At 42.6% G+C, this 27,514-nt stretch overlaps 1 protein-coding gene across 2 annotated transcripts in view; it reads right to left on the bottom strand.

Annotated features, from left to right (window-relative positions):
* Positions 1-27,514, bottom strand: part of PDLIM5 (PDZ and LIM domain 5) — a 141,906-nt gene that overhangs the window by 17,760 nt on the left and 96,632 nt on the right. Inside the window, exons 12-14 of one of the 2 annotated variants that reach the window (XM_056855509.1) lie at positions 27,182-27,322; positions 26,461-26,592; positions 15,538-15,722 (exon numbers count right to left, since the gene is read on the bottom strand). In XM_056855509.1, coding sequence (XP_056711487.1) covers positions 15,538-15,722; positions 26,461-26,592; positions 27,182-27,322 — 458 coding nt within the window. The remainder of the gene's footprint in view (positions 1-15,537; positions 15,723-26,460; positions 26,593-27,181; positions 27,323-27,514) is intronic. The other variant, XM_056855507.1, reaches the window with a different exon arrangement.

Here is a 27,514-nt window from a genome sequence, read left to right as displayed (position 1 = left end):
GAACAAAAACTGCATTAGGCCTAATATAGCTGGGAACCAGACATCCATAGTGGTACCTTCACATTCAGAGGCAGTCTACCAGTTGTGGGAGGGCTGTATTCTCCATTCTTGAGGAAGTCCTAGAGAGACCTAGCAGGCATTTGCTGGAATCAGGAAAGTTTTCAGGGAGGGACGGAGGGAGGAAAAGGAAAGGAAGAAAGGAAGGAAGAGCTTTCTGGTCAGGGAAGGAAGGAGGCTTCTGGGCTGGTGAGTAGGGCAGCAGCCACCTCGTGCGCCAAGGAAAGGGGGTTTTGGTGGGGAAGGGGCTTCTGGGCCAGCATGAGAGGCAGTTGCAGCCTCGCAAGCTGAGGAAAGGGGCTTCTGGCGGGGGGGGGGGAGAATGAGGCTTCTGGGCCAGCGCGCTGCCACCTTGCGCGCCCAGGAAAGGGGTATTGGAGGGAGAGGGGAAAGGGGGCTGCAGGGCAGCTGCCTTGCGACCCAGGAAAAGGGTTTTTGCCCATGGAAGGCACCGAGGGAGAAAGGGAAGGGGGCTGGAGGGCCGGCTCGCAAGGCGGCAGCCGCCTCGTGTGCTCTGCAAAGGGTTTTTTGGCCGGGGAGGGGGGGAGGGAAAGGGAGAAGGGGGCTGGAGGATGACAGCCGCCTCGTGCGCCCTGCAAAAGGGTTTTTGGCTGGGAGAGGGAGAAGGGTGCTGGAGGGCGGCAGCCGCCTCGTGCGCCCTGCAAAGGGTTTTTTGGCCAGGGAGGGGGAGAGGGAGAAGGGGGCTGGAGGGCGGCAGCCGCCTCGTGCACTCTGCAAAGCGGTTTTTGGCTGGGGAGGAGGGGAGGAAAAGGGAGAAGGGGGCTGGAGGGCGACAGCTGCCTCGTGCGCCCGCAAAGGGTTTTTTGGCCGGGGGAGGGAGAGGGAGAAGGGGGCTGGAGGGCGGCAGCCGCCTCTGCGCTCTGCAAAGGGGTTTTTGGCCGGGAAGGAGGGGAGGGAAAGGAAGAAGGGGGCTGGAGGGCGGCAGCCGCCTCTGCGCTCTGCAAACGAGTTTTTGGCCGGGGAGGGGGGGAGAGGGGAAAGGCTGGGCGGCAGAGAGCCCAGGGAAGGGGGTGGGGCCTTTGAACTGCTCCGCGCTGCCTGCAGGCAGCACAGAGCAGTTCAAAGCTGGCCGCAGGGAGGGCAGGGGCCCCGCCGCCCAGCTGAGCCGTGCGTGCCAGCAGAGAGGTCGGCACGCGTGCCATAGGTTCACCAACACGGCTATAGAGGTTCTCAGGGACAATTATGGCTTAATGCATTTTTACACAATAACAAACTCCTCCAGCTCTTTATTTGCAGCCCTTAGAGATACTGGGGGAATCTATCAGACTACAAATCCTAAATAAAAAATAATTATGCTAAATGCATGAGATACTTTAGTCCTGTGAGATCCTTCCAAAAAGCATGGACTTTGGCAAGCAGCCGGGGGGGACGGGGACGGGGGCAGGGGGAAGACTTGTTTCAACAGCCACATTTTTTTATTCCATCGATTTTGTGGAATACAATTAAAGCTTTAAATCCTCCCATGATGAATGGCAGAACAGAAAGGATTATATTGTTATCATTTCTTAAAATGACTGGGAAAGTTAGAATGTACACCATGAAAAATCAGAACAGGTGCATTAGAGGCCCAGTTACAACTCGAGAGGGTCAGTTTCCTGCTGTAGTAGCTCGCCTTTCATCTTCTAAAGAACCCAGATTAAATGGGCTGTGAAGTTTCTTAATTAAAATGAACATTCTGGGTTGGCTTGGGTCAGGTCATCATCTCATCTCCGGCACTGCGCTCCACTCAAAATTCAGCAAATGCCACGGAATTTCACCCTCCCTTCCTCCCCATACACTTTCCCAAGGTGAGAATAGTTGGGGGTGGGTGGGAGAAGAGTATCATCACTAGGTAATCTATCATTAAAAAACTGCATACACTTCATCCCCATATTTGGGTTCATTTTAATAATGGGGAGTTATTTGATGTAGAGCTTTTTGGTGGAACAGAGATTGCACTGAAGCTTTTCATGCTGCAAGGGGAGTTATCAAACGACATTCCCAGCTTGAGACAAGCTAATTCGTTTATGGAACACGGGATGGAGTTCACTGACAGCTGTCTAAAGAATAGGCGATAAGGCACAACAGTGCTTGCTGCCTGCCTCTACAAATATGCTGACCAGATGTAAACATCACCTAAAGCATTTCTCCATCCTGAATGTCACTGGGGCCTACCAGTACCCCACTGAACACATGAAGCTGCCTTATACTGAATCAGACCTTTGGTCCATCAAAGTCACTACTGTCTACTCAGACCGGCAGCGGCTCTCCAGGGTTTCAGGCTGAAGTCTTTCACATCACCTTCTTGCCTAGTCCCTTTAACTGGAGATGCTGGGGATTGAACCTGGGACCTTCTGCATGCCAAGCAGATTCTCTACCACTGAGCAACAGCCCCCCCCCCTGAAGTTAGGAAACAGGTAAGTACAGTGAGTGGACAGATTTGACAAAGTTCAAGGTGAAGGAATTAACTAGGGATATCACTGAAGTCCATAATTCCTTGGTATGGAATATGAACCTTGGCAACTCAAAACGCTCACTTTCAATAACAGGCAAATATTATGGCCCTGTGTGGTTTTTCTCCGGTGTGGATTAAAATCCACACCAGAGAAAAACTTATTCCACCAATACAACCGTTATTGTAATGATGGCAACGACAGAACTACATCTGCCTCAGCCTCCTCTCTACTCATCCCAGGCACCTGAAATATTGATAAGGCATGATGCCAATACCCCTAGGACAGATAATTTTACAAGACTCCTAACACATATACTGGCACCTTGGGAAACTTGGGGTGGGGCTTTTTCAGAGTATTTCTGGAACGGGGCCAGCAATTATAAGTAATTTTGGAAAACATCTGAGAATTCTCTTTTCCCAAGAATTCTAAATTTGCTTGTAAGTGCTGGAGAAATTTTCCTCATCGCTAAGTTTCTACATGACCAGGACTGGTCATCTCAAAGAGAGTCCACCATAGCAGGGTGCAGTAGTTAAAGTATCAGACTAGGATCTGGGAAAACCAGGTTTGAATCCTGATTCTGCCATGGAAGCTTTCTAGGTGACCTTGGGCCAGTCACACACTCTCAGCCTAAGGTTGTTGTGATGATAAAACAGAGGAGAGGAGAACAATATAAGCCACTTTGGGTCCCCATTGGGGAGAAAGATTGGATAAAAATTAAGTAAATAATAAATAAATAAAATAGGGTTCCACACTCTTCCTTTGTTAAACCTTTGACTGAGCTCTTGCTGGGAATACATTTACTAAAGGCAAGACTGGTGGCTATAAACAAATATTTCTTTATGGCGATCTTGGCCTTTTGGAATTCCTGTCCTGAAGACATGAGACCCATTCTAACAGCTTTTTTTGTTTGTTTTTTACTACCAAGGAAATATCCCCAGATTCATCAGGCTTTTGTAACTGTGGGTCTTCAAACATCTTTGTGCAAATTTTGTGCATTTTTATGTCACAGCCATGTATCAGTGGGGAAAGAAGAAGAAGAGCTGGGTTGTATACCACACTTTTCTCTACCTTTAAGAAGTCTCAAAGCAGCTTACAATTGCCTTCCCTTCCCTTCCCCTCAACAGACACCTTGTGAGGTATGTGGGGCTGAAAGAGTTTGGAGAGAACTGTGACTAGCCCAAGGTCACCCAGCAGGCTTCATGTGGAGGAGTGGAGAATCAAACTGGTTCTCCAGATTAGAGTCCATCGCTCTTAACTACTACGCCACGCTAGCTCTCAAAGTCTATTAAGCAAATATCACAGCTACCTTTTTTTTAAAAAAAGCAGCCAACTATAGATGGCATTCCTGGAGAGGGAAATGTTAAATTTCAGCTCCTTCAGGGCGAGAAGCCACTGCACAAGCAACAGGAACAGCATTAGACAATTTGCAGACTCTTCTAGAAAGATCATACAAACTTGAGGGAGAAGAACAAAGAGAGGTTGGCATAAGAAGGGGGTTCCTCCAGGTGAGACGTATGGAATGAAAGAAGAGAGCTTTCATTGGGAGCTTTGCTTATTTTATATTCACCGATCCACTTCACCTGTATCTTCTTTTCCATCACACATATCCTTGTTGTTCAGTCTGCCCCACAAGAGGTCTTGTGGTAATGGGCCCATCTTTTTCTCTTTCCCCTGCCCCTTTCTCATCAAAGCACTGTTGCAACACCTGAGCTGATTTCGAACTGCCGGCACCTATTCTAATCATAGCTACCCAGGAGAAGCCGGTGTCAAATGCTACTCTTTTGATCAGATAGCACCTCCTCTGCAGAAGTATATGTTACATCGGAGAATCGTGCCCATTAACTAATCAAGCCTTAACAGCTTTTTAGCATTACCCCTTTGCCATGGGAAGAGCAGGGATAATGTCGGCTTTCCTTTCAGATAGCAGCCTGAATGCTACTTATTTGCATACATTTCCATCTGTTACGAATGCTGAGTATGTCTGTATCTAGCGCGGCTATTTCTCACAAGCAGGATTAACCATTCCTTAATATAAATGTCAAACTTTTATACCACTCTTTGCAGAAATAGACTCAAAATTACATTTCTGTTGTTTGCTGTCTCTGTGTAAAATCCATATAAAGGAGCAACTCCTCTCCCCTCTTTCTGCATCCTGCTGAGTTGTTGCCATCAACCTTGCGTGTGTGTAAAGTGCTGTCAATGCACAGCTGACTTATGGCAACCCTGTAGGGTTTTCAAGGCAAGAGTCTTACAGAGGTGGTTTGCCATTGCCTACCTCTGCATTATGATCCTGAATTCCTTGGTGGTCTCCCATCCAAATAATTACCAGGGCTGACCCTGCTGAACTTCTGAGATCTGATGATATTGGGCTAGCCTGGGCCATCCAGGTCAGAACCTATCAACCTAATCAATCCATTTTTATCCCATCCTTCCCCTTGGGAGGGGGGCATACTAAGCAACCCCACCACCACCATTTTGTCCTATCACTCTGTTTAGTTAGACAGAGAGTGCAACTGCTTCAAAGCCATTGAGTGAAACCCATGGCCCCTCTGGGTGAACCTGGGTGACACAAATCAAGACCTAGTCTGACTCACTGACTACAACACCACTATCATTCTCAGAATTCTTTGTTGGCTTCTCTTCTCACCAGTTCCAATATGTTGCATTGTTTCTTAGGGTGTAAAGCCAGGAGAAAGGTGGCAGGATCAAGCATAACCTACATACATTTCTTTTGCTCACTAGAAACAACAGAATTCTTGGAGAGAAACACCTTGTCCAGGTAGCTGTGTATTAGACCATTAATTAGGTCCTCTCAGAAATTAACTAAAGTACAGTTAATTCAAAAAGGACCTGGACACACTAGCAGCCACAATGGGGAAAGAACTAAAAGTCTACATAAGTATATCCCACTAAGAAGATTTTCCATCAAAACTGATCCAATTCTGAGTGAGTGGAATTTTCCACCACAAATCCTTAAGTAGTAAGAAAGCCTCCAAACACACTCCTTCCTCACCTGAACCTTCCATTCCTTATTTGAAAAATTGCTACTCTCTCCTATTCACCATAAGCCAACTGTGGGCATACATACATATACATGTATGTATGAAGCTGCCTTATTTGTATCAGACCATCGATTCAACTGGGTCAGTATTGTCTATCCCAGTGGTCGGCAAATAGCAGCTCGCGAGCCACATACTGCTCTTTGGGCCCTTGAGTGTGGCTCTGGAAAGCACCCTCCTCCTCCTCCCCCCCTTTCCCTCCCCTCACAGCACGGCCGGGTTTTGGACGCGGCGCTTGAGGGCTGGCGGCGCCAAGGCAGGCGCTGGCAGCCAATCAGCGGGCAGGATTTTTCGCGCTGGTTTTGGCTGGTGGAGGAGGCCGAGGCCCTGAGGACGGGCGGACGGCACGCCGGCCAGGGAGGGAAGGAAGGAGCCCAGGCGGCGGCGGGGAGGAGGAGGAGGTAGGGGCCCGGGGGGGGGGGAGCCATGTTTGATTCATGCACATTTTCCCTATCCAGATTCTCAAAACTCTGCATGGGGGTTATTGGTCATTTATGAATGGGAGCTTTTGCCTTGGATTTGCCACTCAGATGCACATTTTCCCCATCCAGATTCTCAAAACTGCATGGGGGGGGGGTTATTGGCCATTTGTGAATGGGAGATTTTGCCTTGGATTTGCCACTCAGATGCACATTTTCCCCATCCAGATTCTCAAAACTCTGCATGGGGGGGGGGTTTATTGGCCATTTGTGAATGGGAGATTTTGCTTGGATTTGCCACTCAGATGCACATTTTCCCCATCCAGATTCTCAAAATTCTGCATGGGGGGTTATTGGCCATTTATGAATGGGAGGTTTTGCCTTGGATTTGCCACTCAGATGCACATTTTCCCCATCCAGATTCTCAAAACTCAACAATAAGCCCCCCTGCAAAGTTTTGAGAATGCAGATGGGGGAAATGTGCATCTAGAGAGCGGCAAATCCAAGGCAAAACCTCCCGTGCATGAATGGTTGTTAAAAGGAGTTTTGGCTCTCAAAAGAAATCTCAATCATTGTACTGATGATATTTGGCTCTGTTGACTAATGAGTTTGCCGACCACTGGTCTATCCTGACTGGAAACTGCTCTCCTCAGGTGGAGGTCTTTCGTATCACCTGTTATCTGATCCTTTAGATGGAGATGCCAGGGACTGAACCCGGGACCTTCTGCATGCTAAGCAGATACTCCATCACTCAGCTACAGTACATGGTTTCTCCAACTAGTGCCAAATAAAGTATTTGACTTTGCTTCGATGGCAAAACTAACTTCTCTGATAAAGAAACAACCATTAGATGACTTCCGGAGCAAATGGCAACCATTTTACGACAAATACTCTTAAGGACACAATTGAATATTCATATCAACTGATCTAAGAAACTATTAGTTAAATTCAGAATGTATTTTCTTTTATGGCAGAAAGTTATATGTGTGATAATGCAAAGTTACAGGGCAAAATAGTTTAAGTATTGATAAGACTGATTATCTTAGCTTTAAGGAGTGCACAGTATGTTAAATGATTACAAATGTATTGAATATACTTGGACACAGAAACTAATCTTTTGCCTCCCAATTTCCTTCCCCATTTCCCTTTTTATTCTGTATCCTAAAAACCTAATAAAAATTAAAAAAAGAAAATGGAATGGAGGTGTGCGGAGACAGCATCCAAATGCACCATCCCACACTCCTTTTCTCCTTGTCTTGTAGAGAACCCTGTAGCCTGGCAACCCTGTTAAAAGGCTAAAGGGGAAAAGACAATAGCATCACCACTTTTAAAGCAGCACTGAGTTCCATGGATTGGCTGGAGGAGATTCTGCCTACAGCTGCCATGCCATTTCCCCTTTAAGTCAGAGAAAAGGAATTTTCTTTGCTCCAGCTTAAAGGGGAAAACCCTGGGAGCACCTCTAGGTGTGCTCAAAAAGAGCACAAAACGTCGGCTTAAAGCTCTCTCTCTAAAATGAAAAAAGTGGAGGCACGCTGCATTTAACCTGGGGGAAATCCAGGTGTAGTATCAGCCCACAGTTTGGTGTTGCAGCTGAACCATCCCCTAATGGAGAGTCCCCAAACACTGAGCTACAATTTCTGAAAAAACAGTGTTATCAAGTTTATTGCCATGGTTGACAGACATTGTTGTCCTCTTGTATACAACTATGGCTTGCATAGAAATTGCCCCTCTCGCACTTCACTACCACTGTTCACGGTTTTCTCTATCCAGTGTGTGGGTACATGTAGGTGTGTCAATATGAGAGAGACCGAGGACACATTTCAGGCGCCTGATGAACAATACTCCACTCTACAATTGCTTATGCAAGTGTTCATTTTGCTCATCATTAAACCGTCACATTTTTTCTGCAACATATTAGCACGACAACTTCTCTGGAATTTAATGCTAAATCATATCATGTGTGACAACATCGTGGTAATAAATATGTTTACACCCACATTAATGCTGAATAAAAATAGCTGCAATATCATAAAGAACTGTGACTCAGCTAACCATTCAATGAGTAGCAGAGTACTTTTTAAAAAGGAAAAATAGAGCATTCAGTATAAGAGGTCCAGTGTTGGTTTTCTCCCTAAGACACGTGTTAATATTTGTAGAGTGCTTTTGAAACAAACACTGAATAATAAACAAAAGACTGTAAAGGAGAATGTTTTCACAATGACACACACACACACTTTCTCATTTGTGGGACAGCTGGGTATTTTTAGCCCATTTTAATTTATAGCCACCTACTTTAAAAAAAAATCCAAAAACATTTTACTTGCACAATGATTTCAAAAGGTTAATATTTCACATTACATGTAAATACCCCAGCTTAAACAGTTGACATTTATGAATAGCTTTGCTGTGGTTTCACAATAGACTCTGCTTGGCTACAGTGGAATTCACATTAGTTAACTTGTGAGCACTTCTGGTATGCTGTCCTGGGACAGAAAAACAATTTGGAATTATTAATACCAGACCATCCATCCATCAGAATCAAACTCCTCTAGTGTTGCTATTGAACCCACTAGGTACATAATATACCTAGTAGCTATTGAGGGGGAAAGCCTTCACTAAAATTTGCATCCTTCTCTGTTCTGGATACTCGTTACAAACAAAGCAGTTAAAAATTAAGTATAAATCAGTACTGCACTTCATTTCAGTACCCAGGAACAAAATGGGTTGTAAAACAGTAGCCCCATTTCATAAATAGGTGGTTCTATTCCTGCTCCAGTATCCTCATCGTCACTAAGCCACATTAAGGATATAATAACCCTTTTCAAGATTTTCTAGGGTTGGCAGGCAGTGCTTGGCAACTGGCTGGAGGGTTGTGGGGGGCGGTGTCCTGGGAGAAAATAAGGCATTGTCTACTTACAGGAAGTTCTTATCATAGGGTTCCTGGCAATTCCTAGAGCTACCCGGAAGTGACAAACGATAGCTCTAGGATCCACCAGAAACTCTATGGTGAGAACGTCCTGTAAGCTGATGATGTCTTATTTTTCTTTTCATTTTTTTTCTGCCACCACTGGGCAATAGGACCTAGGGCAGGAGATTCCCTGGCCCAACCAGGGGCTTGGCAGCCCTAAGACTTTCCTAACCTGGATTGGAGATGGTCTGACATAATGAAAATTGTAATAGGGAGTGATTGTATAATCCAAGGCATAATTATTGATTATTTTATTTATTTACTTTAAATATTTATTAGCCACCTTTCTTCCTTATGGAGCTCAAGGTGGCTTACAATACACTAAGCATAAACTGACCTCTATTTATCACAATTTTACTCCATCCTAACTCCAGGGTCCTCAGAACAGTATACATAGTTTTCCCTTCCTTGTTTTATTTTCGCAACAACCCTGTGAGCTTGGTTATCCTGAGAGCATGTGATTGGCCCAAGGTACTGAGTGAACACAGGAACACAGGAAGCTGCCTTATACTGAATGAGACCTTTGGTCCATCAAAGTCAGTACTGTCTACTCAGACTGGCAGTGGCTCTCCAGGGTCTCAGATAGAGGTCTTTCACATCACCCCAATCCCCAGCATCTCCAGTTAAATGGACTAGGCAGGTAGGTGATGTGAAATACCCTGGAGAGTCGCTGCCAGTCTAAGTACACAATACTGACTTTGATGGACCAAGGGTCTGATTCAGTACAAGGCAGCTTCATGTGTTCTGCAGCCTCGCTAAGACTATGAATTTACCAGATTTAGCAAGCTAAGCAGGGCCATGCTCATTCAGTTTATGGATGAAGCATCTCCAAGAACTTTAACGTCCTTTAGGAAGTGGTAATTCTGTGGGTGGCGCTCTTCCTTATGAATCAGTTCTGAACCAAGAGTTCTACATTCTGAGGGCGGCTAGACAAGCTATCTTTTGTCTAAAACGTCAGGGTGACGCTGTGACCACATCTGACTGTTCCAGAATAATGTGCAAGGATCACAATCTGTGAGATGGAAAATGCAGGACATTTGCACTGGGAGGAAAACCACTGATTTTTAACCTCGACTAAGCTGTGTGTAGGCAAACTATAGCCTTACTTTTGTGACCAGCAGTAATGCTAATAATAATCTGCACTGGTGTAAACCTTAGTAGCTGAAGTGTTTCATACAGACTAGCTTGTCGCAAATCAGACAAAGCAGTTTAGATAAGCAGAAAACAATTTAGCTTAAAGGGAAGTTGTTGTTTCTTTTTACTACAGGTATCATAAGAGCTTATCTTTTTGTCACCCTGACTGTCATTGTTTAACCTGAAATTGCAGAAATTAAACTACATTTCAAAACGAGCACACAGGTTAGACTTGCTTGCTCAGGTTTGACTCATGTTTTTAATTTCCACACTGATAATGTCCTGAATTTTAAAATAAGTTTACTTTTAAAGGCGACTCGGAAGTTTGGGAGTAAATCCAAAGGTGCCGTTCGTGGGGTTTTGAAGTACAGGGAAATAGATTTAGTGAGAACAAAGCTCAAGATCCACAGAATGGAACCAGGAAGCAGAACGAGCGTCTGAATGCAAACATATGTCTGGAATCAGCTTTGTGGCTCTTTGTTTAGTTCTGAAACGCTTGGTTTACTGTGATCCAAGCAGTGACCCGCTGAGCAGTTTCCATTGGCACAGAAGGGTGGCTGCTTTTAATTCAGTCTCAGGAAACTTGACAGTTTCCATTTTTCAGGAATACAGGCTTATTTTGTCCATTGTTTCAGATTGGCTGTCAACCATCTTGGGGACAAAAGAAGGTAGGGGGTAGCCATTCCTCACTCCTGTTGTGTGGCTGCAGGGAACCTTGAACCAACATGTTGTTTGGCCCTTAGTACATGTCTTCTCCGCTGGGAAAACCTAGGATAATGAGTAGCTACCCCCATGTTGCACCAGTATCGGCAACACACCAGCATATCTGGCTTAAGAATTGTGCCTAGTTGACCAGAATTGTAACAGAAATATCTTTCTCTGTGCATCTTCTGGCTTATTGTGAAGCCAGCTGGATAACTGTGGGCCAGTCACACAGCCTGACCTATCACACCTGGCAGTTGTGAGAATAAAATGGAGAAGGTAAGAATCTTGTACCCCACTTTGGTTCACCATTGGTGAGAAAGTGGGGTATAAATGAGGTAAATTAATAAATAAATCTTGTGTTTAAACTCAAAAACATTTAGTCACTCTCAGAATAAAACCAAACTGTTCATTAAAAAGGTAAATCATATAAAATTTATTTTTGCATTTAAACATCCCCTTCCCTCCTTCCAGCTCCATTGAAAGCAATTATTTTCATCTACCCCTCCTTCCTCAAGAGATTTAAGGCAGCTAATTAATGCCAAAAGGAGATACAATAAAACTGTAAGTCACCGATGCCAACAACACAAAAATTCAACCTATAATATATCAACCGCAAAGAAAAGCCTAAGCAAAAACAGAAACAAAAACCAACTTTGAAAGAGAATCGTCTTGTAAGTCTTCCTAAAACAAGCATCAGTGGCACTCACAAAAGCTCATCTGGAATGACATTGTAAAGAGTCAGCTCCTTGACTGAAAAGTGCCTAAACTGGGCAGAGGATGAAACAAGGCTTTGAAAGAGCACTATGAAGCAGACTGCAGGAGTACAATTCATGCACATTCACCCAAACATGGTGTCGTGGTTAAGAGTGGTGGACTCTAATCTGGAGAACCAGGTTTGATTCCCCACTCCTTCACGTGCAGCCTGCTGGATGACCTTGGGCTAGCCACAATTCTTTCCAAACTCTCTCAGCCCCACCTGCCTCACAAGATGCCTGTTGTGAGGGGGAAGGGAAGGTAGTTGTATGTTGTAATTTCCAGGTATTAAAAATAATTTCATATATAATTGTCATCTACCCACTATTCAATTAATTAAGAGAAAAACAAACACCTGTTGATACAATGTAACACATGACGTGAGATGTAAATCAGTTCAGTTACGTCCTTCTCTACTCCCCATTTTGTAAGAACAATAGAAGTAATATGCTTTCAATTTGTCTTGAAATTCTTTGGTTGGTCTATATCCACGTAATGTGTTAATTTTGCCATCACTGCATATACTGCTAGTTTGCTTTCCTAGTCTTTCTTCCATGGACAGTCTTGAACACATGAAGCTGCCTTATACTGAATCAGACCATTGGTCCATCAAAGTCAGTACAGTCTACTCAGACCAGCAGCAGCTCTCCAGGGTCTCAGGTAGAGGTCTTTCACATCACCTAATTGCCTAATCCCTTTAACTGAAGATGCCAGGGATTGAACCTGGGACCTTCTGCATGCCAAGCAGATGCTCTGCCACTGAGCCACAGCCCCTCAATATTTCAATACTTTGAGAGCCAAACCACACGTTACAGAAGCCACAGGTCCAATCTGCATTGCAGGGGAAAATATAGGCACAGGTCTTTCACATCACCTACTTGCCTAGTCCCTTTAACTGAAGATGCCAGGGATTGAACCTGGGACCTTCTGCATGCCAAGCAGATACTCTACCACTGAGCCACAGCCACTCCCCAACGTGCTCTGGTTTCCATTTAGCTGCAAATGTAACTCTGGCCACCGCAACTTGACAACACATTACCACCATCATCACCACCGAGGCACAAATCAGGCAAGTCACATATGGGAAAGCCTGCTGATTGTGTCCAGCAAGGTTCCCACACTGACCACACCTCTAAAGCAAGGACAACACAATGTCACTTTTCTGTAGAGTGCCTAACAAAAGGAAAACAATGTATAAATGCCGAAAGGTATTCAATAGTAGCTATTGCAACTTTATAGGAGTAAGAAGGTACTGCAATGAACTTCTCTAATGGTGTTTTCAGAATACCTAGCAACCTCTGGAACATGGGTTCTCAACAAGGGGGGAATTTCCCTGGGGGGGGATTTTAGGGTTCCAGGGGGGGAATTGGGTCTATTATTCAGCAAAGTGTGATGTCCTGTAGATTATGTACAATCTGTGAAATTGTAGTTTTTTTGTTTTTTTTTGAGTTTTTGAGAAGGGGGGAATTATATTCTGAACAATGGTGAAAGGGGGGAATGGAGCAAAAAAAGTTGAGAACCACTGCTCTGGAAGATCACATAAAACCATACAAAACCAGTACTTTATAGCCACTACTCAAAAAATCCTAAAGGTTTAACATTAAAGATTTTTTTTGTTTTTGTTTTAAGATTTAGCTTATTTGAAAAGAGCACACAGAACTCCAAACACAAGCTTTGGGTTATATCAACCCTAACTTAATCTGCCACATTTTTCTCACATTAAGAAAAATGCCAGCTGAGCAGGACAGAGATGTGACGATTTATCGCCATCTTGAGGATACTTTGAAGTTCCACACCTCCAAAGCCTGAAGAGTTATTCATTTTATTAAACCGTTGTAATCTAAGCGTATGCTACAGAGACATTAAAAATACAAACCACATTAATACCATATGTTCTCTCTTATTTTGGGACGAATTTGATTTAATTTCTCGTGTGTAAGCACATTTTTCAAAGGCACAAGGTCCCTTTATGGTATGAGTGAAAATATCGCTTTACAACTTGAACCCTGCCAGAAGCTGGTGACAAAAGATCATTTTGTTCTTGTGAAAGAGATGGAGGTTACAACTATTATTAATGTAGAGACTTGGGATTATTCTCTATTAAAAGGCAACTCGCAGTAAATGGAAAATTTCCCAAACAAGAGATGGTGAAGGCTGTATGATGCGCTGCAAAATTGGTTGTTAGGCAAGTTCCAATGAGACAGCAATGCAGCACAGAATTACAGGTATGGACAATATCTCTGGGGAGGCTGTGTATATTCCGTGACTTGCTGTTGTGTTCTATGGCATAGGATGGGGTAACTCCTTTGGTCTGAAGACTTCTGTAGATACAACTTCAGGGACTGTATGTGTCTTACGGTTGCATCGAATTGCTAAAACGAGAGGCAACAGGATGCAAATGTGCTTATACTGAAGCTGAATACAGCTGCCCAACCTGCTAGGAACGCACATCTAATCTATTGCCCAGCAGGAAAAGTTAAAGAGGAGAAAGAAGCTTGTTAGATGCTTCCTTGTGTCCAAAAAGGTTTTAAAATGTGTGTGCCTAACTTATCATTTTTTTAAAGACCTTGGTATATATCCTCTAGAACTGGGACCTCATTATCGCTTTTTCATTGATTTATCTTGTTGCAAAAGTCACAGAAGGAAAATGAAATGGGTTCTACATTATGAACTGTACTAATCGGCAGAATTTTTTTAAAACTTTAAAATATAAATAAATTTTAAATTACAGAGCTATCATTTTACATAAAACCTAATATACCAGACAGACTACAGAAATTATCCACTCTGGCTTCACAACACTGGAAACATACAAAATCCCACTGAGACTAAGTAGACCCATGTGCCTGTGTGAACAAAACAGACATAAAATGACTGTGGTAGAATGATCTGTATAGGCCTGAGGAGAAAGATTATAGCCATATCCAAAAAAATGTTAGTTAAGACCTGGACTGCACTGGTACAGAAAAGTATGACAGAACCAGATGTAGAGCTCTGACTTGAGAAACTGGGATTTCTCTGTTACTGAAGATAATGACCAGTGTTATTAGACTGGCCAGAACACACAAGTAGCTGAAGCATATGAGCCTGAGGAGAACAGAAGGAAGCATCTGGCTCACAGTCTGTGTCCCAAAACTGAACTTTACCATGAACTGGAACCAACATAGGTAGGAGCTTCATGTTGCTTATTCACCCCTTTCAACAATGGCTCCAGTTCATACCAAAGATTATATATGCTTCGGGGCTTTTGCACCCAGTATACACATAAGCTACCAGCTAAGGCAGTATGTGAATGAGGTACAAGAGAAGAATACTGATCAGATTATAATTTGGCAATCTATTATTCTTTATTTCACTGCATGGATATTAACTGGATTGGCAATCCCTGCCCTGTCACAAATAGAGAAAGAACCCAGAGTCAAGAGCAAAGGTCCAGTAGCACCTTAAAGACTAACAAAATTTCTGGCAGTTTATGAGCTTTCATGAGCCACAGCTCACTTCTTCGTATGTTTAAGGTGCTACTGGATTCTTGCTCTTTTCTTGGACTAGATGACCCTGGTGGTCACTTCCAACTCTATGATTCTACTGCTAATGACAGAATAACTTGGCTACCCATTGTGATCTATCTCCGGAGTAAAGAATATAATTTTATTACCTGTAGGTAGAAAGAATTTTATTGGCTCCAATTTGGTACTATGAGTATTCAGTAAAAGACATATTATTTACGTTATTTATAGTCCACCTTTCTCACTGAGACCCAAGACACATGAGCAAAGTAAGGCAACCAACACTCTGACAAATTTAAAACAACCCATTTACTATATAATAATAATTTTTTGCAGTCATAGACCAGAAAAAGTCATATTGCATTTCTGTGCTACATTTCCAAAAACCTAAAGCCTTGCATTTACTATACAAATCCATTACTCACAGACATATACTGACAAATTTTTAAATTAATAAAACCAAGCAGTTGGTGTATTTACCTGGTTGATTAGAGGCCTGCCAGCCTAATGTTTTGACCGCATACTGAGGTCCTGTTGGCTTGAAGCCTGGAGCAGAGGAAGTATCAGCAGAAACTGGTCTATTTGCACTGTTTTCTGGGCTTTCCGGCATGTTTCGTACTGCAGCCGTGGTATAAGCCGTAAGCTGTGGTTGCTCCAGAGAGTCACTATGCAGAAACAAAACATTATCGATGACTATAGAGCTATCATAAAACAATGGTAAGAGGAAGCTAGATGAAAACATCTGTATTAGTGAATTAGCACCAAGAACAATTTTGGCAGAAATTACTAAATTGTATTCTCGAATACTAGGGTTGCTAACTCCATGTGGGAAACTCCTGGAAATTTGGGGTTCGAACATGGAAATGGTTATGCATGTGTAGACCATGTGTAAATCGCACACAAATAAGGTACGCGTCCTGGATAGCTTTACACTTGCTTTACCTTATGGTCCATACTTAAAACTTCCTCTCTGGTTGCTCTCACGCTGCTCCAGTAATCAAATGCTCATATTTCTATAGCAGATGGATATATACCAGACTGGCAAACACGGACCCTCCACAAATGGAGATCATAAGTAGCTAACTAATTTAAGAATAAAATTCTCTCTTATAATTTTACTCATGTAAACCATCTAATTACAGTGTAACAATCTGTAAAAAGAGGGAAAGTAATGATCTACAAGTCTTGAAGCAAGGAAATTCCAATTTGCAGCCCAGCCAACAAATGACAAGTGTTTTATTAAATTCAGATTTTTTTACAAACTTCACAGCCTCACTAAAAGGCTGATGGTTCTACTGCTGGAGTGAACACCCTTTCCTCTGGAAGTCAGCCAATTCTGAGCTTGCTCATTCCAGAAGCAATATAAAACTTCAACAAAATCAAGAGAGTCTTTAGTGACTGGGGATATCTATATTTTTTCTTATACTTAAAAATAGCTCACTTTGGGTACTGTTGGGCCACCACTGTTTCATATATCTTTTAGCCACTGACTCTGTTTCAGCCATAAATACATCAAGCAATGTACCTGATTCCCCACTGGTGCCCTCCTCACTGGGACCTGTGTCCCACCCCTTTACATTAAGTAGGCCAATGCCACAGGGCAGGACCGAGGTGCAGCACTAGCATATCCTACCTATGACAGACAAAACACATCTGTAGAAAACTGAACGTGGTAATAAAGTCATACAGGCATACCTCGGAGATATTGTGGGTTCGGTTCCAGACCACCACAATAAAGTGAATATCACGAAAAAGCAACACACAAATTTTTTTTTGGTTTCCTAGTGCATATAAAAGTTATGTTTACACTATACTGTAGTCCAACGGTTCCCAAACTGTGCTCCACAGAGCACTTGGTGCTCCACGAAACATCTCCTAGTGCTCTGTGAAAATATTGGGAAGAAAAATACTACTGTCATTCAGTTTAGTATATAGGTGCTAGGTGAAAATTAGTGCTCCATGACAAATTTCTCTCCTGAAAAGTGCTCCATGACTCAAAAATTTTGGGAACCACTGCTGTAGTCTATTAAGTGTGCCTTATGTCCAAAAACACAATGTACATACCTTAATTTAAAAATACTTTATTACTAAAAAATGCTAACTGTCATCTGAGCCTTCAGCGAGTTGTGATCTTTTTGCTGACAGAAGGTCTTGCCTTGATGTTGTAGGCTGCTGACTGTAAAAAATGCAGTATCTGCAAAGCGCAATAAAACGAGGTATGCCTGTATAACGTTGAAATGAACTACGGATGCTGTACAAAACAAAGGAAATAAGGCTGAAGCCTAGCTGAAAAGTGGCCTTCAGATGAAACTCTTGATTTATGACTCACTCAAAAGCCTACTGAGCTTAGCAAGAGGCTGTCAACATGGTGCGGCAGGCCTCACACACCAATAATATTGGAAATTGCTTTCATAAGATTTACTTCACCAAACTTTTCCTCAGGCTGCACACCCTCTGGGTTTTCTTCCTGTGGTGATCTTGATACCAACACTCAAGAAATCATGGCAATGCTGTCAATAAGCAAGGCGCCAACTTAAAAAGCACCGATTTCCATAGCAATCAGCTTGCTAACATAATTCCGTGCCCCAGTCAGAAACTGATTAACGGGGCAGCGTTTTGGGGAAAGAAAATCCCACATTAATATTGAGAAACAGTAACACAGAGTTTCTTATCTGTCAAGCTCATTTAACATATCCAGCAAAGAGACAAGGCCCATGACAACCTGAGATATTCTTCAAGGGAGTCAGCTCTTCCAGCACAAATAAAATAAAATAAAGGAGAAACAAATTAACAAGGAATTCCTTTTTCCCACTTCTTTTAAGGCCTTTTTGTGTCTGACAAGCCTTTCCCTGAAATGATATACAGGAGAGGTGTTACTTATGGAGCAATTGCCCTGGACCCCATGCTGGGAAGAGGCCCCACTGGACCTGTGACTTCCCTGGCCACCATCCTTTCCACTGCCACTATGCCACCACAACTCCAAGCAGCGAGGGATTGATCAGAAGCTGAGGGTTGACTAGGCCTCACATGCGCCTCCCCCAAGGGAATAGGGCTGTAGTTAAGTGGAATTGTTGAGAAAGATGTTTTTATGAAGGGAAAAAGGCTGAAGTTTATGGCACTGTATACTGTACACCTTGTTTTCACTGCATGGTTTTCTACGTTTGTAATCCAAAATTACAAAACTGCATTAGTTTATTTACTGCACAGTCTGCCTTTCTTACTGAGACTAAAGACAGGTTACAAATATTTAGCAATGCAACAGGAACAGTATAAGATGTGTAATAAATACTGCAGTAACTTTGGAGCAACCAGACAAGAGATGAGATGCACTAATGTCCTCACTGAAGAGTGGATGATGAAGTTAGCAGGATTAGAAATTCTCTGATTCACCCCCACCCCAGACAATGGGGATGATTTTCTCATTTCACAGCAGAAACCCATCACAGCAGAAACCCATATTGACAATGTGCCAGAAATTTGATACTTTATGTGGCTGACTTCTATGGTTACGACAGGAGGATATTTTGCTAGCAATCTTAAGATTTAGAAACCTATTTCGTGTCCTCCGAGACCAAATCAGACTTGCTAAATGCAAGAGAATCTCGTCCAGGGAGACCATCTAAACCTGAGGAAAGTAGAATGAGTGAAATTTAGAGAAAGTTAAATTACCTTAAGCAATTAATAAAGAATGAAACAGAGTAATAAAGCCACTTGAAGTAAAGTCACTATGACAAACAAAACTGAACTATGGAAAGCACTTGCTAAAGCCGCACTCTGTAACTCAGATATGGACATAGAATTTTGAAGTAATACATTTTGTTACTCTTCTTTTACCTAAATTTATTTTGTATTATTGAAGAAAAAGAACATCTCTCTTGTGGCTTTTCACGGAAAAAAGGTAGCTGCTGTAATCCAGTCAGCCCCTTTATGTAGGAAATTTACTAAGTAGCATGTGGTGCGCCATAGAGTAGTAAGCTGGTTTTTCAGACAAGAAGAAAAAGGATTTTAACACATGAGCAGATTTACCCCCCTTTTACTGCTTTGTAAGGCAAGTAAGGATGTGTACAGTCAGTGAACAAGAAAATGTAAAATTAACACAGGAGCTTTTGGGAACAGGCAGAGTGGAGAAGCCGCTCTCAGACATAGGCTGGGGTCCTATGGTTATAAAGGGGGTGCACTGTTTGCTACTCTAACTTTGAAAAGCATACTCAAAAGAACCCCAGGAAACACCAGGGAATCCTTTGTTTGTTTGCATTACCTATAAGGTTAAGGATGCTCAATGAAGATGCCTTACCTGCAAGGTCCCCAAATCCCGGAACCATCAGTGTCCCATTTTGCTTCTACTTTCAGGAAATCATTGGTTTTGACACAAAGTACCTATCCATCTTTTCAGAATCATGAAAACCAATACAAAAATAGCCATCTTTCACTAAGCCTAGAAGTTAACTCTTATCTTGACATAATATTCAAGTATTATTTAAATCTCGTTGTACATCTCACCAAGATTTATGAAAAGAAATAAAGCAAAATAATGTCCTATTACAGTCGTGAGAGAATTTGGGTTCTTGCAACGTTAAAAATACAAATTTTTCCTCTAATCAGCTTTTATACATTTTCCCTGTGATGTTGGAAATTAGATTACCCAACTGTCAAATAACAATGCAAAAATATGCAAATGTAGGCCTGCAATCAGGATAAGGTTGGGAGGCACATAATACAGCTAAATCTGGGTCTGATCAGCACATTAATAGGCCACATTCTAAGAAAACAACATCTACTTCCTTGAGCTCCATAAAAGAAGAAAGATGGGACATAAATTTCAAAAATAAATCAAATTTCGAACAGACTTATGTGTAATCTACCACAAAGTATGTAAGACATTCCCTAGACCAGGGGTGTCAAACCCCTGGATCCACCCCCCTGAGAGCTCTTATCTGGCCCACAATCCAGCTGAGGCAGCCACCCCCTGGTCCTGATATGGGCTGGCAAGCTCACTGCAAGCTCTCCAGCTGGGTAGACACTCCCAAGGTGATCAATGATGGTTAAATAAAAGAAAATAAGAGTGTTACTGTTTTAAGCATGTTGTGTTTTAAGTAAAAAAAATAAAGTAAAAAAAAAAATCATTAGTTGGTTTTGCCTGTATCGTCTGTAAAGTTTGTATCTCCAGTGCCTGGCGTTAAATTTTATGTTATACATGGCCCAGCCCAACCAAGGGACATGTATGTCATATCCGGCCCTAGTTACAAATAAGGTTGACACCCCTGCCCTAGACTACTCCATGAGACAAGCGCTATGAAGCAACTTCCCATGTATTTTTATTTTATTCATTTATTTATAGCCTGCTTTTCCTTGAATTGTTTTTCCTAGGCATGCCCAAACTCCTGGGTGTTTAGATCATATCGCAACCACCAGTTGTGAATATTCCCCTAAGTTATCGAAGATTGGATCGAGCGTTTGCTGAGCTTTTCGTCGGAGCTTGCTGGGTAGCTGAACATCTAGCACACTCAAACAGCATGTGGCACAAACAAGCTGCCATGCCTTCTACTGGATATCCTGACAGGAGTGATGTAGCATTCCTTTCAAGGAGCTTTCCTCTCTCTGGTGAGGTGCAGACTGGTGGACCAGACAATGTTGGCCATCAGGATTTTCCTTAGAAGTGTCCTGCGCATCACCCACAGCATAACTAGGGATGGTGAACTGCAGTATGAATTTGTGTCACAGGCAGATAAGATTAATTTACAATCTTGATATTAGCAATGTATAAAGCATTTTTGGTGTGCACAGTGAATTATGACTTTATCTTAACTGCCATTTATAATATCCCCTGGTGAGACAGGCTCTATAGACAGAGAACTGAGACCGAAAGAAAAGGAGTTTCCCAATGTCAATCATTTCTGACTAGGATTTGAACCCATGCCAGTTTAACAGTTTATCTGCATTGCTGGTCTTATCAGCTGCTAGATGTCAAACAGGTTTTGCCAAGCAACTGAATCCTACTGTGACCTTTTGAACTTCATATTGGGGAGAGGTTTAGAAATCGGCGTGGGATATGGAACTGAGAAAGGGCAGGGAAGAGAGAAGAAAACAGAAAGAGAGACTACAAACATCAGACCTGTCTATTCAATTTGACAGTGCCCTTTCAAGTAGTGATAGGCCTTTGTAAGCAGGAGCTGCAAATTTTGTGTTCATGTTGGCCAATGTACCTATTTCCACTGTGTGCACGGAATATTCCCAAATATTGAAGGGAATGAGTAGGAGCTAATGTGCAGTTGTGTGTGTATACCCAGATACTGCTGAACGACATTTATCTTCCTTTAGGTTTAGACGGCCTATCCTATAGCAGTAGTTAAATTACTTACTGATACCCGTCAGCTACTTCTGTGTCAACATTTAATTTTATTTGTTGCATTGCCCTCAGACTTCCTTGTTATGATGTTTTCTGTCCAACTGTAAACTATTTCAAGTAAAGGCTTTTTAAAGTGGGCTTAAATATTTTAGCAAAAGAAATAAACTAATCACATTGCTTCGTGCTTTATTTGGCCAACTGTCCTCCCCTTCCCACCCACCACCCACCCCCAATTTCAAAACCTACTCTTCAAAAAGCTTAAAATTGAACTTTTGCAGTAGGGAGAAAGTCTGCAGCCTGAAGCTTGACTGAGAGTACTGATAACTTGAAGACCCAAGCCAAAAGAAGGAACATCAAGTACTCAGCACCAGAAGGAAGCAGCGATGTAGGTTTTCTACCTAATGGTTTTCATCTGAAAAACATTAAATCCAACTTTGGAGCTGCCAGGGTTGCCTAATGTGTTATTGACAATGGCATCCATTGTCAATGGAAAAATTTCCACCCCACATCTCTGACAGGAAAAGCCACTACAGAATCTGAAGGGGAAGAGAGAAAGAAACCTTTCCTTCATTTTGCCGGCCAAAACCTGGTAGGATCCAATTCCGTTCAGAATACCCTTTCTGAAAGCTGCGGATTGTAAGGTAGTTAAAGGACGCTTCATGCACAGCATTTATGTCTCCATCATTTGTGCCATTTTAAGATATAGTATCTTTAAAATATTTTTAAAGTGACTGCGTGCTACAAACATAGTAATAATGCGAACACTTGCATTCCACAAACTTCAAAATTAAACAGAGAGAGGATCAGCCCACTTAAAAATAAGATCTGTCATTTCACAGTGCTTGCAGACATAAGAGAAATATTTGGACATTGCACGCACGATGGCAACATAAAGAATGCCTGGTGCCAGGGACGCAAAAGAAACAGACAAGAGAATTTCACGAGAGAAATTCTTACTTTCCAGCCACGATCCTGTCCTTTAAAAAAACAAAAGCTCAAATCTTTCCAGTGTTGATCACAATGATAAATGTTTATGTTGCTAGAGGAAACCAAGTTCCAGTGGCTTATAAAAAGAGAAAGGAGGAACTGCCAGAATCACAAAGGAGAAGAGATAAGTAGGGCACCATTACTCAAGTTTTTTTGTGCATCTGATTCTATTAAACAGGCATTCACAATGAGGCAAGAATCCAATTCCAATCGATTTCAGAAGCATCACCGCTTATTTCTCTCTCTCTCTGCCTCGCCAGCCTCCCCCACCAAATCTGCTAAAAACCAGAAACCTTTTTCTTGTCGTTTCTTATGAAGCAGGTACCTTAAAATATAGGGCTTATGTGGTAATAGAGTGAGCAAGCAATGTCACAAGCCTAAAGCCAGCCGCTTGTCTGCTCACCTAACACAAGTCACAAGCTACGTTTACCCTTCCTCACGTCACCTGGATATGGGCAGCCAACAGCAGCACTCTCCTAGGTGAGCTTCTTTGACCAAGTATCTGGGGGAGCACAGCACATCGCTGTAACAGGCAAGTGAGAAACTCTAGTCAATAGGCCCTTTACAACCAGAACGCAGCATGCTGACCTCATACAGGCTCCCTATAAGGCACGCTTTGCATATTAGGACACACCCCTAGAAATGAGCAATCCTTTTCTCACTAAAGCAAATCTGAACCTAGCTTCCTTTACCGATGGCAGCCATGGCTTACAGTTACATGTGCCAATGCTAAGCGATATTAACTAGGTTCCCTTGTAACTATGGTGTGCAAAACCCATTTCAGCCCTAGCTTATTTTTTAAAAAAATATTCTTCCAGTCTTCTTGGTGTACATCTGACAAAATTCAAAAAGCAGAAGAGGACAAAACCTGTCAAAATTGCTTTTTTGACTCTGAATAGGCCAGCTCAGTTTAAAGACTGCATCACAGACTAAGAGAGTTTATCGCAGTGGTTGGATGTCAGAAGCATGCTAGTGTGTACCCTAACCCCTGAATTTACACTGGTGCAGTCATGAGACCCATCATTTACACAAGAAAGGCTGTGGCTCAGTGGTAGAGCATCTGCTGGCCATGCATAAGGTCCCAGGTCCAATCCCCTGGTATCTCCAGTTAAAAGGACCAGGTAGTAAGTGAAATGAAAGACCTCAGCCTGAGACCATGGAGAGCTGCTGCCAGTCTGAGAAGACAATACTGACTTTGATGGACCAATGGTCTGATTCAGTATCAGTTTCGTGTGTATTCAACCTGGAATTTGCTTTTAAGCTGCCTGTTGATAAAATATGAAATCCTATTCTTGTGTACTCCCATAATACTTTCTCATATGCCTACAATTTTTTGAAACTGTTTCCTTCCCAACCTTTTACGCACCTCACTATTGTGAAAGACATATGGCAGCACTTTTAAATATTTTACGAAATTGGCAGTACAACTGAGACGCGGGGTGGAGGGGCAAGATGACGATTTCACGCAAGAGGGGTGGTGGGTGGTGGCATTGTCATCTAGTTCTAGGGCGAGACTTTACTGCAGATGTTCTTTTTCTTAGTTAACTTATGATAAAACAAAACCTACCTTCCCATTTGTGTATGCTGAATTATGTCTGCTCCTGAGACCCATTAATAGCAGAACTGCCCATGTGTGACTGGCTAGAGGAAACTACCTTGCTAGACACAATAAATGAGCCAGTTGCATCAAAACCATCCGCACACAGACGTCTGGTTTGTAGGTTAAATAAAGCATCCAAGGAAAGTTGGGTATAATGTTACCATAGTTGTGGTCAGGAAGTACGACGCAGAACAAAACGTCCCACCAAGCACTTTATGGAGTAGCTGGCATGCGTGTGTAAAAAATCATTTTTATTTGCTGCCCCATTTTCCACAAGTAACTGAGTTTCACAGTGTTGAATGAGTGAATATTCGACAAATAGAAGCTCTCTGTTCTAACAACACGCCTTTAAAACATGTGGTTTCCTCATTGATGAAGCTGCTGCCAGTGCCTCATTCGAAGCTATTGATTCCGTTCTGGTCATACTTTCCCACCTTGGAGTTAACCAAAAGGTCACACATCTCTATAGACAACGGTAGGAAACTGGTTCAGTGTGATATGCCAAATCAGAAATACATTGTGAGCTGGAGAACCACTACTTGTCTGCCTATTTTAATTAAAACAATTTGCATACCACATGACAATGACACCAGCAGTGGGTGGACTTGAGTCATTTTAACAATATGCCTCTGATGAAATTGCCACCTTCAAATATTAGCCACACTCTCAATAGTCTTGCAGCCCATTCCCAAGGGAAGGGGCTGTGCTGGTGGTTGGAGGCAGTGCTGCTGCGCTGCCTCCAAAGAAGGATTCAGCCCCCCACAGTGAAGCCAAAATCCTGCCCTTACCTTTGAGCCCCATGGAACCACTCCATTGGGCTCTATGGGGATATGCCACCTAAAAAGGTGGTGTATCTCAAGGTAAGGGCAAAGGGGGTGTACCCGGCCCAAAGGAGGCTGATTAAAGGTGGCTCCTTTCTTGAATTGGACTGGGAGCACCCCCCAGGAGAAAGGCGAATGGAAGTGTACTGCCAGGATGCCGGTGCGAGGCTGTGCCAACGTCCCTGGGCCGTGCTGCCATGGCAGTGCCGGGAGGATGGCATGAGCACCCAACATCAGCATCTGTGCCACTCTGGGTGGCATAACTGGCGCTGGCGCAGGGGGCCTGGAGGCCAGCCCTTCCTCACCTCCTATGTTCACCCTTTCAGCTCAGGAATAGGCCGTTGGATCAATATTTCCAGTGGGGGGGGATGAGACGTGAGAAAACTACCTAAACCTTTTTGGGGACACTAGATTTTTGGATACCTTTGGAACTTTGGGACCCATCATTACAATGACTGGGGCCTGACAGACACTTTGAATTAGGATTATCTTGATTTTATAAGATCAATAAGTTACAAAGGAGTGGTTTCTCTAAGGCATTAACTATCCCTCCATAAACAAAGTACACTCTGGTTTACAATTAAAGGCTCTCCCGGCTGTAAATTTTTGAAACAGTAGATTGATTCATTTTGCACAGTAGGTTTTTATTTCCAGACATGCAGACGTCTTTCCTCTAAGTAGTACTTCTGTTGCAAGGATACTATCTTTTCCTCATTCCTCAAGGCACAAAATTTTATCATTTGCAAACTGTAGAGTTTCCCCCATTTAGTATACCCATTAGGATTAGGACTGAATGGTACATGGTTGCTTGAGAGTAATGGGAAGCTGTTTTGGTGCCATGACAGACGAGCATCTCTCTAATCAACCTACCTGTGCCAGAACATTTGACTTTTTTTAAAAAAAGGTCCTTCCTCAGAGACTACACACACAAAAGCTTATACCACTCACTCATTACAACAACAGAAGAAGAGTTGGTTTTTATACCCTGCTTTTCTCTACCGCTTTCATCACCTTCCCTTCCCCTCCCCACAACAGACACCTTATGAGGTAGGTGGGGCTGAAAAAGGTTCTGAGAGAACTATGACTAGCCCAAAGCTACCCTGCACATGGAAGAGCAGAGAATCAAACCCGGCTCTACAGATTAGAGTCCACAGCTCTTAAACACTACACCACGCTGGCTCTCCATACCACTTTTAAAAACTAAACGCCACTATAGCTATTGCAAAAAATCGATTCCTCTCACACAGCAACGTTCTCTTGCTTTACAAAAAACAAAGTGGTTTATTCAGAAATGGCTCACTCTCCTTTAGCAACTGGGGAGTGTGTATCTCTCCCTTGGTTATTTTGGTTTGTAGTGGTGAGAAGCTGAAACCACTTCTCCTTCAAGCAGCACGATTCTTCCCCCTTTCCATTCAGCGGGCACAGGATTCAGAACAAAAAGCAGCATGTCAGTTGATAAGTCTTTTTTGTATGTAACGGCCAGAAAACTGCATCTACTGAGTGAATGGAATTCGACAGTGCAGGAGTTATTCAATGCAAGGCAGGCCGTACAACCAAACGAGTTAGAATGTACAAACAGGGAAGAGTGAGTGAAAGCGGGGTGGGGGGAGCCATAAATTTTTGTGCTTGGTGCTCTATCATACTCTTACTACCTCTTATGCATGTTCAAAGCACTTGTTGATTTCCTCGATTGTCTTATACTTTGCAGAGGTGGTGGTTTAATGATAGGCGTTATAAGAAGGGCGTCCAAGAGCGAACGATAGGTACTGTGGTCCGAGAGTCTAGTGAATATTTAGAGAGAATTTGTAAGTAAAATCACATTCTTAGAAGTTACACAATGATGTACAGCAACATACTATGGTTCTGAAACCAAGACAAAATCCAGTCTGTGTGTCATATGTTTGTTAATTCGACCCTATTTCCTGTCTTGTTGCAGCTTATCCTTTATATGTGTTTCTGAAAATGTCTTAGTAGACAAAATTTCCCTCTTGGTCAATCTTAGGACTCTCAATGAGATTTTTTTTCTCGTGACCTAACAAATTACGTTTCAGGATAGTTTCAAAGAATAGCCGTCTTGGTCCATAGTAGAACAGCTAGATTCAAGTCTAGTAGCACACTAGAGAACAACAAGATTTTCAGAGTATGAGCTTCTGAGAGTCTCTCAAAAGCTCATAACCTGAAAATCTTGTTGGTCTCTAGGGTGCTACTGGACTTGAATCTAGATGTTTCAGGAGTTACTGTACTGACAGCATACTTGAACTTTAACTGTTACAAAAACACACTTCCATGAACTGCATCAGTTAAAGCTAATTATTCTAAATTCCATGTATTCGCAATTGAGGTTTTTCTTTATGAGATTCATAGGTCTACCTGGACCGTATTGCAACAGCAGCATAAACAGCAGCAGCAGCATTACTTCTGTCTTGGGATGATGCTACCTTTGGAGGTGAAGTAGACGGGAAGAGTACAAATGTTGGAACACTTTCCAATGGATTTTCCCATGACATTTCCCTAGCATAGGAACTTTAATTCAGGCAAAAAGAGAAAAGCCGAGAAAATGAGAGAACAGAGAGAATTAGAAAAGAAGCATTCTTTATACAAGGAATTTCAAACATCATTAAAAAACTGGGCACACAATTAAAGCACTAGTCCCTGCATAGATGTCTTCAAAACATGGGTATCTATTCTCAATTGGAAGCGGGG

The sequence above is a fragment of the Euleptes europaea genome, chromosome 9 (genome assembly GCF_029931775.1).
Source record: "Euleptes europaea isolate rEulEur1 chromosome 9, rEulEur1.hap1, whole genome shotgun sequence".
In the NCBI taxonomy this organism is placed as follows: domain Eukaryota; kingdom Metazoa; phylum Chordata; class Lepidosauria; order Squamata; family Sphaerodactylidae; genus Euleptes; species Euleptes europaea.
Note: the sequence above shows the minus strand (reverse complement) of the source record. Positions and strands in the feature narration are given on the sequence as shown.